Genomic DNA, 16,250 nt, shown 5'->3' with positions numbered 1-16,250 from the left:
ATTGAGATATAATTGAAATATAACACTGTATTAGTTTAAGGTGTACAGTTTTTATTTCTTTCAAAATACACAGTAGAGGCAAATATCCTGTAAGCTGCTATATCCTGATTTGGGTAACAGGGTTGTCACCCGTGGGTATAGGTGAACTGGCAGGCAGGAAGAGGTGGGAGTGGGCATTTTGAAACCATACGTGCTGAAAATTTTATCTTGACTGTTTTTAGTGATGGAAATTAAATATCCAACCAGGGAGGCCAGGAACATCCTGACAGTAGCATGGTAGGATGAGACAGTACTCTATTGAATTAGTCTAGAGGTCTCTGGGCAGTGGTTCGTCATTATTTACCTGCAGTGCTGCTTGGGGACATTTGCATGGAGAAAAAAAATGGTCACACAGTTTTTTTTCATATGTATAGAATGTTACTTCATATTTTCATTTAACCTTTCAGTGTTTCAATGAAATGAACATTTCCTATTTCACTACTTGGTTTGCAGATTTTAGCGAGCTCTATTTAAGTAACTGGAACAACATTTATAGTGTTATTTTTTGGTAACTGCTATTTACAAGACATACAAAACATGTCTATCAAAGGAGGACAAACCTTCTTCCTAGCTGAAATAAATTCCACTTGACACCTAGGACTTCATTATATATTAAATCAACTTCATTCCTCTCTAGGTCATATGTAAAATACACATATTTAATGTCTTTGTCTACTGCTGATGTCCAAATGAGCAGATTCATTATCTGTCCTAGCTATAAAAACCTCGGCTACTGAATTTAAAGTGAGAGCACTAAACTCTAGAGTGTGTATAATAAACTCCTTAACTAGTCGTTATTTTTTTTTTAATCTGCTTAGTTAAACAGGGGTCCCGTGAAGAATGTACGTTGCAGATGTAATTTACCTGGGGATTTCATTTGTTTCTATCCCATCCCTCAAACCCAGCTTAAATTCAGCAGCTCCTAATTAAAAATGACACGGTTTCATTACAGCTGTAGTATGGAGTGTGGAACACAGTGACTACAGTTTAAATCACATTACTTACCCGCACGATCCATTATACTCAAATTTTCCCTGATTCAATTGCATCGCTAAATCTGTTAAGAGACAAAAATAATTTAGCATCTCGTCTCCTCGGACAAAGAAGATCTTGATGGCGTGATTTCAAACAACGGAAATCAGATACTGACCCCTGGCTGAAAGGTCTTTTTTTAACACCACAAGGTTAAAGGGTCTGTTTAAGGCATACAACTCTCTCTTCCATGTTGAAATGACCTTGTGTTTAAACTAAACAAAAAAATCTGTGTTCATAGAGATCATGTTGGCAATGCTTTAAAATTTGGATTCAATATATGCTTCATATGATTGTTGAGTTAGTGTTGAGAGTACAGATGTCCAAGCTGATATATAGTTAGAGGAGATGTGCCTTACCATCCCAGAGGAAGGGTACACCGGACATACCCAGTAGGGTCATGTGAATATAAAACTCGATTAAAATAAAAAATAAACTAGGTAAGTATGTAAAAATTGACTTAAGGTGACTTCAGGAGAATTCTTCTAGTGGGGTCTAGTGGCAGGGCATGGCTTATGGTTTTTCTCTTGCAGGCAAACGCAATGTTCTTTCTTTTCATCAGCAAAAGAAATGGGCAGCTGATGGATTTTTTTTTTCTTCTAAAAGTGCAGTGATTAAACCTAGCGTTATAGAATACAACATAAGCTGACCTAGATCATAAGCTGCCTTTGGATCATTTAATCCATATAACAGAGTCACTGACAACAAATAATAAAACTTGACCTCTTTTTAAGTAAGTAAAATCAGCAGTGCCTTTTAATCGTACTTTGTCTCTGTTAGAAACACTCCAGGGCTGTGCTGGTACCTGGTCACAGTTTAGCAGAGTGAGCACTGATAGGGATGCTGAGCAGAAATCTGAACCCAGTTCCTGATCACTGAGGCAGCATCACCAAGGGGTGGGAAACACAGTCAGGTCGCATTCATGCCAAGGGAATGCAAGTCATAGGACCTTTGGATCAGTACAGATCGTAGGGAGCAAGATGGATTGAGATCCACAAAATATGGTGGATGGACTTGAAAAGAAAATGCCCCCCAAATGGGGAAACATGGGAGGTACCATCATAGAGCAAAGAACAGAACAAGAAAGGTGTTTTGGTATTTTTCTTAACCAATATTAAGGACCATGCTGTGGCATTAACCACAGAAAGTGAATAGGTTTTGTGGCATATTTCTCACCTGTTTTAGGTGAGTAACTAGAGCCTATTATTTTTCTATTTTTAATTGCAATCCTAGGCCCTTAAGCAAACTTTGAAAACTTGACAAATTTTGTTTATGCATTCACAAAAATTGACTGCTCTCCTTGCAGGGAAAAAAAAAAAAAAGATTATATACTGGAAACTTGCCTCAGAATACACTTTGGAGGAACAAGTTATATATTAGTACCTCTAAGGGTATAGAACTCCTTAAACACGATTTTAGCAGAATCTACTCCATAATATTCTGCACTCTTATGGTGAGATGCCACTATTTTGCTGATCTCCTGCTGAATGTTAACAGTGGGAAGGGTACTTTCCCAAGGAGAAATGAGTCATAGTTACTGTACAAAGATGCTCAAATACTTCTCACTTCATTCTGCCTCTGGACGAGAAGGTAAGTTTGATCCAAAAAGAAGAAAAATTAGACATATTTTGGCAAAAGGGACAAGGTTTAGCAGATTAGTCATGGCATTTCCAAAAGGATATTCAATTGAAATCAAAATCTATTGTCTTCTACCATTGTTTTATTGCTCTAGTTTGCATTTTTAATTTCTCACCATTCTATAAATCCAACAACACATTGTGTTGCCATATGTCTGCTTCCATGAAAAAAATGCCCACAACCAACTGATGGCAACTGTTGGCACCGTCCTGTCAAAGCATTCTCGTGGAATTCGAGGTCACTGGACATCAGTTCCTACCTGGGGTTTGATAGTTCAGCGAAACCATCTGGCAGCCAGCGTTCCAGAAAATCTGAGGCATGTAATTACTGGAATCGACTCGGCCTCCCTTGGGGTAAATGCGACTCATTTGCCGTTTGTTATAACTGTGTAACATATTAAGGAAAATGGCAAAAAGAGTATTCCAGCAGTGCCAAAGAGCTAAAACAATGAAGATCTAGACCAAAAATGACACACATATGACAACAGAGAACAAATTTCACATGTATAAAGGCTGCTTAAGAGAAAAACCACAGTTCACCGTGTGGATTATAAAAACAATCCACATTTGGGCAGGTTTTCCCGGCTGCTGTGGTCTTTCACATACATTATTTTATTAGTTCTACAACCACAATAATATATTAGCCATTTTTCTATTTTAGAGATTCCTGCCAAACCCAAAGTTCACCAACCACTTATTCCACTTAATACATAAGGATACTTCACAAATTCAATCGCATGTGTCTTCAAGTAGCCCAGACCAACTGACTCATTAAAAGAAGACATGTTATAATGAATATTGCGTTCTGTAAAGGAAAGCAAAGATGCACTTAGAAACCCTGCCATCAAACCCTCACAGAAAGACAAGCGATAAATATAATTACACCCTGAATCATGAGGCCTTGGAGGCAGATGCTTCCTTACTATATCAGTAGCTCCTAATTTCATTAGCATCCTGTGGCTGGAGATGGCTGACTTAAGAAAAGTGTGATGAATTAAGTTTGGAGTCATTAAACCAATTATGTGTATACCAATTGCCATTCATAGCCACCCCTGAAATATGTATTTCCAATGAGGATGATAGCTTCTCCAGTCCAGAAATAATTATGAAAAGTCTGAAAATACTTGATACGTTTTTGGAGACCAGCTTTCGACAGAAAGCAGTCTTATAAAAAAGTATATCTAATGCAAGAGGCTAACCTCTTGGATTGCTACCAAATCCATAGTCTGTCAGAGCCACCTTGTGGACGATGTCGGGAACGACAACACAAGGCCCCCACATGCCAAGGACGTGTCACTACGTGGTCTACGCAATGAAAATAAGGTGAGATGGAACAGTCCACGTGCCCAGAAAAGAAAATGGCAGCAAGTCAGATCACAGCTCACAGCATAACGTAAGAAAAGCAGACAAAAAAGGCAATAGCATTTAGCCTTCGGTGTTACCTTCAGCCACATGGAAACCTTGAAACTTTACGGGCTGTGCATAGTTGATCATTGTGGACAAATACGGATGGATATTAGTGGTGGCGCCTACATATTTATAAGATGCCATCCACGCCTGCTCATCTTCTATAGTTACCAGGCCCTACGAGCACAACAAAGGGAACATGCACGTCAGTGACTTCAGCAGGACTCTCAGATTTACGCTTCAGACTGCCTCACTAGCGATAATTTGCACACACACAGATCGAAAGATAAAGACTTCTTTCTTCTCAGTTATCCTAACTAAAGGATAACTTTAAAAGTGAATGTCCACTGTAGCTCCAAATAATGCAAATGGAGATAATAATAAAATATGAAGTTTACCTTACATTTGGGGGACATTTTTTAGATTTTCAAAGGACTTTATTCTGGAAACTATACTGAAGTTCATAGCAATGCTATGAAATATGTATAGCAGGTATTATCATTCATGATTTCACAAATTGTGGCATAACGTCAAAAACGGTGGTCCTTCAATTTTAGTGTAAATCTAGGCTTGTTAAATCACAGATTCCGGGGACCCACTCTCAGAGTTTCTGATAAAGTGAGTCTGGGGTGAGGCCCAATAATTGGCATATCTAACTAGTTCCCAAGTGCTAATGATATGGGTGGTCTGGGGAACCACACTTTGTCTAACACTGCTTCGGAAACCAAGCCACATACATAAATGGTTTATGGTATTAAAAAAAAATGCTTATTCTTAAACTAATGTGAGAACCCACTATACACGACCTATTACTGCATTGTTTTGCATAGAGGCAAAGAGAAACAACTTATTGTAGTTCGTTTCGTAGTAAATCAGAACAAAAGCAACAAAATCAACAACAAAAATAACGCCTTCAAAAGTGATCTACATTTAGTTGAGATTGATAGTGAGGAATGAACTGCTGACTCACATGAATCAATTCATTGGTTAAAAAAATAGGCCATTTGTTTATCTGATAACTTAACATTCTAGATCATCAAACTGATTGCACCAGTAAAAGTCTGAGATAAATAATCAAATAATGTAACTCGGGATTTTTTAAAAATAAATTTTTCATATGTCCTGACTCCCCAAATAAGGGCAGAGGCATGTCTAATTCCTTTCTTGTGTGTTTAATGATAAGTAACACTGTACCATAAGCTAGGTACTGGCCTGAGTCCCTGCATGACAATCTCGTTCCTGTCAGTCATCATGTGTAGCAAGGATTAGAGTCTGACCCACTGACCACATGAGAAGACTGAGTCCTTAAAGATTAAAATAACTTGGTCACAGCTACTTAGCTAATAAATATCAGTGATCACAGGTCAACCTGTCCTTTTTTGACCCCAATACCTTACGAATTTCTAGTAGGAGAGAATTTCACAAATATCTTGGGCGAAGACTGGGATCAGACTTAACCAGAATTATTCCAAACAATATTTAGACAGTAAGAAGATAGGGTTTTACTCCAAATAAGATAAGACCCCATATACAACAAGATAGTATTTTCTGAAGCTCTGAAGTGTGGGAATCAAATGACAAGGTAAATTTTTGCATCTCACTACTATAATAAACCACATACATTTACTAAAAAAGACCACTTTGATATCATGAGCCATGAAGAGGATAAAAGAAACTAAAAATGTAACTTTACTTTCCTTACAATAAAATCAACACCGAATAATGTTAGATAAAACTCCTAGAATGTGTACAACATGAACTGACAATTTTTCAGAATGTCAATATAGTCAGAACAAGATCCCCTTCCCATTTTACTATAATATGAATTTGTTGACCTATAGGTCATTTTTATTTTAAAATTCAGTGTGTTGATGATTATGTACTCTTATTCTAGGAATGAAATCTCAAATTCCAACTACGAAATTGCCTAATTGCACTAAACACTTATTTTTAGGAAAATCATCTTATTTGCCTGTGCTCTGTTTTGTGATTTTATCAGGATATAATCATTTCATCACTGTGATTAATTCTTTCTTTTGAAGACTCATATGTAGATGCATTGAGCATGTAAATATTATACCTATAATACCTATAAACAGTCTGATATTTCATGGGGCAGTGGGTGGGGGAAGATAGAGTAACAACACTTAGTACAAAATGCTCAATATTAGAGGCCCACGTACTGTGTCTTATAATGAAAACAAAATGTACAATGAAATTATTTTGTTACCTTTTTGTTGTTTTCATGTTCAAGGTCATCTGAAGCCTAAATTAGAGAAAGATAAAAATAATTTACCTCTCTAAAGGGCAAACTTCCAAATTTACTAGCCATACATAGGTAGATATTTAAATAAATTCATGTACACTTGTTATTCGATTTATTTGTTAAGATGGGAAATTACTGGTAACATAAAGGCATAGATAAAGTGAGAACTGAGAAGATATCATGGCATAGCTCTCTTTCACACCATAAAAGCTCATCTTAATGCTTATCTCCCTTCTTTGTTGATAGTCTTTGCCTATTTTGATGCTTCCTTATGGTAATTTAGTACATGATTTAGTGATGGGGCTTGGGAAATAATCGATGTGGTCACCTCCTCTGGTATGTAAAGGGTCACTCTTCAGCTATTCAACACTCATGTCTTGTGTTGATAAAGGCAGCATAAAGGTAAGCACTGAGTCTTAGTAGGCATCTATTAGTCTGAAAGTAGCTGCAATTCTCTATATTGGAGAAGGTAGGGGTAATGGCAGTATTCCCTTGGCTTTGTTCGGCAGACAAATTTGCTTCCATTTTCTTAGCACCCAAGGCATACACCTACCCGCATCTTCATCCTCTGTCTTAATGATCAAGTATCACTGCTCCCATCAAAGACCACACCCTCACATCACCATAATCCCACCCACGTCCAGGAATTCATTTATCACTCCAGATTCATTCATCCTAAAAATAATACTCCCTGGACTCCTCGGATTCCCTTTAGCCACCAGCTCCCCTTTATAGCAAAACTGCCCAAAAGTGTAGTGTCTCCTCACTCACATCTATCTGCTACAGGGGTCCCAACCTCCGCACTGAGACTCCTTTTTCCAAGGTCGCCAATGACTCCTAGGCCAATGACTCTTGCATCTTCTTACTCAATCACTCAGTAGTATTAAAAAAATCAATCACTTTGCCAGGGGATAGCAGGTGGGGGAAATGAGATGTTGATCAAAGGGTACAAACTTCCAGTTATAAAAGGAATAAGTTCCGGGGCTCTCACGTACAGCATGGTGACTACAGTTAGGAAGACTGTATTGTATACTCAAAAGGTGCTAAGAGAGCAGATCTCAAATGTTCTCAGTGTGTGCACACACACACACACACACACACACACACACACACACACATCACTACCCCACACACAAAGGTAATTATGTGAGGCTACACTGCCCCGTTTCTTTAAACTTTTTCAGTAGCTTCACATTTCACTTAAATTAACATTTGAGTTTCTCACCATGCCCCCCGTCACATCCTTCATCCTCCAGTTCCCACCTGCCTGTCTAATCTCATCTTGTTTCACTCCACCTCTCACTCAACCCACTCTGTTCACCCTGCCTTTGTTGTTGCTACTGCTGTGGTCCCTCTCTGGGCAAAGCAACACCTCTACTCCTGTGCATGGCCAGTTCCTCTTTACCCTTTGGGTTCTCATTTCCTTGTTTTATTCTCTCCGCCTCTTTTTTTTCCATCTGAGCACTCACTCTTAGTTTTGTAATAGCACCTATCACAAATTGTAATCATATAAATGACTGTTTACTTGTTTGTTGTCTGTTTCCCACCCCCTTCCAATAAACTCCCATCAGCCTATCAGCTCCATGAGGGCAGAAGCCAAGTGTGTTTTGACCCTTCTGGGTTGTTATGGCCTAGAAAGTGCCTGGCACATAGTGGGTACACAGTTACTATTTTTTTGACTGAATGGTTGGATGGATGGAAATATTTTTAGGCTTATTCTACATTAAGAGGGAGACGAGATATCAACGAGTAGGACTGGTTTTCTAATGAGGGCTTGCTGGGGTGATCGGGGTCATTTTCCTGATGATTTGAATAGGTTAACCTTTGCTGCTGGGGTGCTGCTGTTTTCTCCCTGATCACCTATAATAATGCAATAAATAAAAACATCTGAAGGACATGGGCCGAAGAGGTAGGGGTCAACACTGGGCATGACTAATGAGTCACTTAAATGTCCTTTCTAACTTAGTATTGTGCATGCCTCGAGTTCGGGTATTGATTGTGGCCACCCAATTGAGAAGGGGAATTACAGCCTACTTATTCTCTTGTGGCTCTCACATTTCTGAAATGCTATAACTAACAGCTGCTACCCCTTGCAAGTCATGAAAGGAAAGGGAACCAAGACTCTGACCTTCTTAACACTATTGGCAATAGCTTCCTTGTGACCCAAGTCGTCTGCAGAAAGTTCATTTCCATATTTGTATTCAGGGTGAGCTTCTTCCTCTTGCTCAGCTGTGTGAAAGACAAAAGGAAAATCCATGAAGCCAACTTACCACCAAGGGGTCAGGCCTCCTCCATAATCTTGGGTAAAATATAAGCACTTCTAGAGAGGAAGGAAGCTAAATGAAAATGGGAACATTTAAATAAGCAATTTTTTTTTCAAATAAAACTCTCACTAAACTCTTACCTACTCAAGGTCAAGGAACATATCTTGTTACTTCTCCTGCATCTAGCATGACTTTTTAAATTGAATATAGCTGATTTACATTGTGTTAGTTTCAGGTGTATAGCAAAGCGATTCGTTATATATATATATATATTTCTGATTATTTTCCATTATAGGTTATTACAAGATATCAGATATTGTTCTTGTGTTACACAGTAAATCATTGTTAGCATGGTTTTTACATGATTGATGCTTAACAAATTTTTCTTAAGTGAATGATTACTTCCTTTCCAGTATACTAACCTTAAAAATTAAAGCCTCAAACACCTCAGGAAGAACTGTGACTCATAACGGGTATTTTGATCCTCTATGACACCCAGAGGAAAAAAAAAAGATATAAGAGAAGGAAAGTACATTTGATAATTCTGAAAAAGAGTCAAAAATGTCCACTTGAATTTTATGGGCATAATAACTTGTGGCCGGGAGTGGTGTGATAGATAGAGCTTGGAAGGACTTACTGCTCTCCTAAATCATTTGCCAAATCTGGCTGCGGTTTAAAAGACTCTGAAATCATTCATTGGGCTCATGGTGGGAAGGGAGCAGGAAGTGGGTGCTAAGTCAAGCTGGTGACCCAGGAGCCTGGCCTGGCTATATAGGGAGGCACAGATGCCATCACCCGGCCCACCAGTCCAGGAAATTATAAGAACCCTGGTATCCACCCAAGGCTGTAGGTGGAAAAAGGATTGCCTGTTGGAAAATTAGGCACATGCTGGTGTGAGATCTGTATTCCCATGATGCCCATCCTGCAGGGGCTCCCAGGAATTTGCCAAAAAACTAGCCAGAATCAGGAGACACCCACAGGCCACAGGACAAGGCCAACACAAATCCACACTGTCACTATACTGGGCATGAGGGACCTTTATTATTAAAAAAAAAAAACAAACAGTGAAAATATTTCTGAGGGAGGTGAACAGACCCATAAGAGTTAGACATTTTTTGTTTTAAGTATGTTTCAAAGGTGGAAAGGAGAATTCAAGAACAGGAGTAAATGAAAAACTTTCACCGATTCTAAGGTGCATTTTTTCCCCGCATTGTAATATATCTAACATGGCAATGTATCCTTTAATCGATGGCATTTTACGATTCACTGGAAGCAGTTTTCTTTCTTAGTCAATAAAATAGTAGTGCCTTTCAACTGACAGTGTCTTAGATTCAGAATTTTAGATTGCTTTTGCACAGTGTTATTCCCGGGAAGGGATAAAGGTAAGGGAAACGAGTCAGACACCCTCCTCTTCTGGAAATGATATTCTGATGAGGGGGTATTCTGGAGGCAGATGATTTTTTTTTTAAGTAGGTCATATAGGCCTTGGGCAAGAAAAAAGGATTTGAGAAGCTGAAAGAGGTCTTAAAAGAATCTAGTCCAGTGTCTTCATTTAAAGGAAATAGATTCACAAATATGATTTGAATTGTCTGAGGTCACAGAGTTAGAATAGGAACCTAGATTTCTCAGGATTCTAGCCCAATGCTGTTAATGTGACACTGGGTTTTCATGACCTACAGTCTGTAACCAAGATTTTGAAACCTCCCACCATCACTACTGAATTTCAATTTTATATCTAGTCTAACCTGCTTAGCCAGATATAAACTACTTGAATTTCCAGGGGTATACCCCATAGAAGGGGGAGAGACTTAGTAACTGTTTTAAAAGGGTTGTATGACTAAAGGTTAGCATCTCCTGAGTGTGTATGTATGCATAGATACACCCATAACCACACACAATGTGCTATTCTCCACTGTTTGTCTGAATCTACATCCAGCCTAATGACTGGGCACACACTTCCACTGACTGAGAGCCTTTTCTATTTTCTACAGCCTCCAGGCAGGCCTGCCCTCTTGAACTATGCTTGGTTTCCTCTTGCCTGCTGTGTTGAAGTATTTAAATGAGAGACTCTAGTCATTCAGGTATAGTAGGATCATACTGTGATAGCAGGGTAATTACAGCCAACTGGCTGACCAGAGCTGAAGTCAAGTATGACTGAGGAAACGTGAGACTCACATATGTAACTGGTATAGCAGAAACCTCTATGGCCTTAGAGAGAAATTCAGGTGCATATGAACCCATATATTTCTGTTAGAACAATCAAAATTTTATCTCAAACATTTTGGAATAACATGGGAATCACTAGAGGCAAATTTATTTTGTCTATAGGAATAATTAGCATTTGCATAAAAGTTGGGAAAGTACCCTTAAGGACAAGTAAGTGGAATCCTGCTGACCCCTCATTTTAGATTAATGTGTGTGTGTTCAGGAAACTTCACATTTTTGACTCACATCATTTATATATTTTTTCCTTTTTATAAAGAAAAATATTTTACCAATGATTTTGCATATTTATGTTCGCTTTATATTCCTATACATTAGAAGGACAATATTGTAAGGTACAGAAGGTCTTGACCCTGGAGTCAAGGCAATTCTGGGATTGAATCTTAGTAACATTGCTCACCAGCTGTGGGATTGCATGTAACGTATGTTACCACTCTAAGCTTCAGTTTCCTCATCTGAAAAATTAGTATAATAATACTTATTTCTTTAGCTGCATAAAGATTAGATGAGGAATTGATGTAAAGTACCTAATCCACAGTTGGTACAAAAATCGTAGTTATTATTATTATGATTTTTCTTAATGTATTCCATTATTCTTCAGTTTATTTTACTGGATTAGAGTATCTAGAGTATCATACACACCTTACATGTGTATGATGATCATCTATGAAACTTAACCTAAGTTAAGGGACAGTTTTTATATAATATTCAGACTTTCAAATTTTAGAAGTATTTTATTGATCTTTTGAAATACTGGGTTGGCCAAATTTCCATAGGATGTTATGGAAAAACCTGAATGAACTTCTTGGCCAACTCAGTATATTCCTTTCAAGATTTTATTCTTAAATCTTGTTTGGGTTTATTATTTGCAAAAACTGTGAAATAATATAATAAGCAATGTGGCAGACTGTATTTTCCAAAGACAGTCGCAATAATATCAGCTTCCCACTGATTCTTCTACAACGTGATCTTGCCTCTCACCCACCCCCTGGAATGTGGGTGGGCCCTAACTGAGACTGCTTGGATGAATAGAATATAGAGGAAGTGATGATGTGCCAGTTCCAAGCACGGCTCTTAAACAGTTTAGCAGCTTCTGTTTTCTGCCTGTTGGAGCACTGGCTCTCAGGACGCTCTGTCAAGGATCTTGGCCACCATGATGTGAAAAGCCCAAGCCACTTGGGGAGGCCACATGGGGGTGCTTGTGTCAGCTGAGCTCCCAAAAGCCAGCCAGCATCAACCGTCAGCCACGAGTGAGCCATCTCAAGACACCTGGCCCAGTGGAACCTTCAGATGACTCTAGCCCCTGATGTCATCTGCCGGCAACCGCATGAGAAACCAAAGGGAGAGCCCTCAACCTGAGCCCAGGTGACCCACAGAACTAGGAGAGATAATAAAGTGTTTTGGGGTGGTTTGTTACACAGCAATAGATAACCACAACAGGCATTGATTAAATACTGCCAGGTATCTCTGGCCTCCCAGACCCTCCCTGATGTATAAAACATATGGAAGTAAGTCATGTTCCCAGGCAACATAAATCGTTCATAAAGTCTCTTCCATAGTCAGGAGTCTTTATTAAGGGGTTGTGAATACGAATCGTTGATTCTCACAGCTTTTAGGTTTTTACCTATAATGTCAAACTTTCCTAAAATCTACTCTTCTATTTCAGATGTTTATATGAAAAACAGAGTTTCTACAAATGTTTCTAAATTACTTAGCCCCAAGACACTATCTAAATTCAAGGCACTAACCAATAGACACTCAATGTATGTCCAAACTATTCTGTTAATCAACTCTCATGTCATTTTGTTAATCAATTCTCATGATACGTAATGAACAAATAATTTTCTAAAAACATTCCAAATCTTTCAAATGACCCATGTAAAACCAAAGATTATGGTAGTGGCTATATGGCCAAAGTAAAAATAGAAGCTAATAACAAATATTAAAATATTTTGAGCAAGGCTGCCTTTGCAAAAAATATCTACCTGTAAATACAGATACAGGCAATTCTGGTGAGCTGGTTATTTGAAGGAATTTGAACTTGAAAGTTTAATTCTGGCTTTGAGTTTCTAGTTCACTATAAGTGCACACAAACCAAGCATTTACTGAGGGTCTCTATCCAGGTTCCTTCCCTTTTAACTCGCCTTACTGCTGTCATCAGTAACAGCACTGATGTTCAGGTTTTGTTTATGGGAAAGAACTGCAGAAATGTTCTTTTTATTCCAAGCCCGACCTTCTACAGCAAGTGCTTCAAGGATTCTCTGGCTGTGAGTTTCTGCTGAATAGCTGAACGCACAACAGGAAAGGAGATGACTAAGCTACTAAAATCTAGTGTGCAGGTAAATTCTAAGCCATACTATTTGGAAAAATACCCCAAAATAACAAAAGATTAAGGTTGGTACATGTACCTGACTATTAGGAATTAGAATGTTGTGTTATATAAAAGGGTCCACTGAGACAACTTCATGTTTTTCTTATTTTAAAAAGTATTTTTTTGTGATGTGTAAATTTAAAACATCCAACTCACCACTTTCTATTTCCTCTTCATTGTCGTCCTCTAAGATGTTCACTGGGGCAGCGGATTCTCCTGCTTCCATCATACTTTTCAAAGCTTCAAGCTGTTCTGTTATTAAAAATAAACAAGAAGGAGATGGAGACAGGTGTTGGATCACTTATAAAATAGGTTTGAAGATTAACATGGAGAAGGAAATGAAAAGGGAAGGGAAACCTATTGTCGAGGCTCCTGAGGCTCAGCCATGGCCACTGTCTCCCCAGCCCTGGTGGCCTCGAGTCCTTAAGGCAAGTACAACAACCCTATCATCTATACACACTGAGCCACTATTGGAACGTGAGGGAAATGCCCCATATGCTGGTCACCAGGTTGAGAAGTCACAGCTCAGTCCCTGTGAAGGATTTGAAGCTTGATAACAAAAGCCCGGAATTTGGAGCATCTGGCACAGAGCAAGGTTTATGGACTGTTATGGTGAAGTGACAGAATAGAGACTGAAGAAGCTTCAAGAAAAAATATTTTTCTTTTATTAGTTGTGAACCCATATAAAAGATGTCTAACAGCCAGCATTAAGAACATTGTTGGGGGGCTTCTCTGGCGGCGCCATGGTTAAGAATCTGCCTGCCGATGCAGGGGACACGGGTTTGAGCCCTGGTCTGGGAAGATCCCACATGCCGTGGAGCAGCTAGGCCCGTGCGCCACAACTACTGAGCCCGCGTGCTGCAACTACTGAAGCCCACGCACCTAGAGCCTGTGCTCCTCGACAAGAGAAGCCACCGCAATGAGAAGCCCACACACTGCAATGAAGAATAGCCCCTGCTCGCCGCAACTAGAGAAAGCCCGAGCGCAACACAGAAGACCCAATGCAGTCAAAAAAAAAAAAAAAGAATATCGTTGGGAAACAGGCACTCTTCATATATTATAGTGAGGGTATAAACTGGTACAACTTTTCTGAAAGTCAGTATAACAAGATACATATGATATAAAATGTGTACATGCTTTGGCCAACCAACTCTAATTGTACCAAGGAGAAGGCTGCATGAATGTACAAAATGAACAGCCAAACATTTTACCATTGTTGTTCTCATAGCAATGAAAATCCATCAACTTGGATCTGTTTAAATTACACTATGTGCCACATAATAAATTCTGTATAGTGTTTCATACACTAGAATCAAAAAAAAATTTATACATAAGAATTAAAATTAGTATGTAGATTTATATCCTACTGGATATGAGTATACTTCATTGGTTGAATTAAAAATGACTAAAAATCAGTATATTTAACATGATCCCAGTTTTGTTAAAAATGCATGTATATGTTAAAAGTGTACATGTGTACATGTGTCTCTAATACATGTATATGTGTGTAAAATATATAATTTAGTGCTATTTTATTATATTTTTCTTTGCTGTTTTCATTTTCCTATAGCATTATTGCTTTTGCAATAAACATAAATGAGCTAAAATAGTTAAAAATTTTAATTTAGAATAACCAAGGGGAAAACCACAATGCAATCATACCAATATTTGATGCTATTCGTTCACTGAACTAAGAGATTTGTTGGAAGAAAATATTTTCAAAGAAAATGTTCTGGGAAAACACAGTGGGGGCAATGTCTAGATAAAATCATCTCCCCCCACCCCCCGACCACACACACATTCACACTCGCGTATTACCTAGGATCCCTAGATATGTATATATCACAGGGAAAAGTGCAAAGGGAAGCTTTTAAAGAAGGCTTTAGAGTATATAAAATGATAAAGTGCTAGTTCCTTATACCTGACAAATTCTAAAATGCTTCTTTTGCTTTCTTCTCATCTTTCCTTGGGACTCCTCCAAATTCTGATCTATGAATATATGAATATGTTTTCCCACTGCAGGAAGGGGTTGATGTGGAACCTAAACTTGAATAAAAATGTGGCAACTTTGCTCTGCACAGTATATAGAACATCACCACTAGACCTGCTTTCCCCCCAATCCGTGGTGTTAAAGTATATTTCATTCTAGATAGCTGAATTGTCTCAACATGCAAGATACGTATGCTTCTGCCATAGATGAGTGTATTTGACTTACTTTTTTCAACCTCAGATTTCAGCCGTTTATTTTTGATGAGTATTTTTCTTTTGAGGTCATTTGGGGATGGCAAAGGCCTGCCTGGTTCCAGCTAGAGACAAAGAGAAAAGGCTGAATTCACGACAGGGTTGTACTTCTCCCTTCTCATTCCCAGCCCAGAATGAGCAGAAGGCCAACCAACATCCACTAGATGGCAGTCTGCACAGTTTTACACTTTCATTCTGCAACCCAAACTAGCCTGAGCTTTGCCTTACGCTAAGGCAGCAAATTTGGCATCCACAGGGTCTCTAGAGCTTTGCAGAGCTGGGGTCTGACCTACAGTGGTCTTGGGGAAAGGGGTCCAGCTCAACCCCAGACCTTGCCGCCTTTAAGTACCTGGTAAAGTACAAGAGGTGATGGGGTCAGCTGGGGTCAGAGGTGCCCTCCCAGGCAAAGTCAAGAGGCTCCTGAGCCCCCCCAAGTGTTGGGCTGTACAGTAAGCTGGTCTGCTCAGTAGGGTGATCCATCTTCAATGCTTGGGATTGTGGCTTTGTGGGTTCAATAAGAGAATTAAGAAGGAAGTGGTCCTAATTATTGAAATCTGACCTCTACTATGGTTTCATTGGCTTGGATTAATGTCTGCAAAGGGGATGTTCCTTTATTTGATTACTTCTGATCCACAGAACTGTGTTGTATCCAGTCATCCATTCCCCATCCCCCCACCATCCATCTATATACCCACCTACCCTTCCACGTGTCCACTCATTTTCCAAACTAATTTTTATACTATCTGTACACGCAAGGCACCGTGCCTTCC

General features: G+C 38.9%; 1 protein-coding gene across 1 annotated transcript in view; it reads right to left on the bottom strand.

Annotated features, from left to right (window-relative positions):
- PLCB4 (phospholipase C beta 4) overlaps positions 1 to 16,250 on the bottom strand; it is a 419,470-nt gene that overhangs the window by 61,155 nt on the left and 342,065 nt on the right. The window contains exons 18-24 of the mRNA XM_060031226.1: positions 15,455 to 15,545; positions 13,396 to 13,491; positions 8,510 to 8,610; positions 4,151 to 4,292; positions 3,429 to 3,513; positions 2,969 to 3,093; positions 1,045 to 1,096 (exon numbers count right to left, since the gene is read on the bottom strand). Of these exons, the coding sequence (XP_059887209.1) occupies positions 1,045 to 1,096; positions 2,969 to 3,093; positions 3,429 to 3,513; positions 4,151 to 4,292; positions 8,510 to 8,610; positions 13,396 to 13,491; positions 15,455 to 15,545 (692 nt within the window). The remainder of the gene's footprint in view (positions 1 to 1,044; positions 1,097 to 2,968; positions 3,094 to 3,428; positions 3,514 to 4,150; positions 4,293 to 8,509; positions 8,611 to 13,395; positions 13,492 to 15,454; positions 15,546 to 16,250) is intronic.

This window comes from Delphinus delphis, chromosome 15 (assembly GCF_949987515.2).
Source record: "Delphinus delphis chromosome 15, mDelDel1.2, whole genome shotgun sequence".
In the NCBI taxonomy this organism is placed as follows: domain Eukaryota; kingdom Metazoa; phylum Chordata; class Mammalia; order Artiodactyla; family Delphinidae; genus Delphinus; species Delphinus delphis.
The sequence above is the reverse complement of the archived record's forward strand: the minus strand, read 5'-3'. Positions and strand labels throughout refer to the sequence as shown.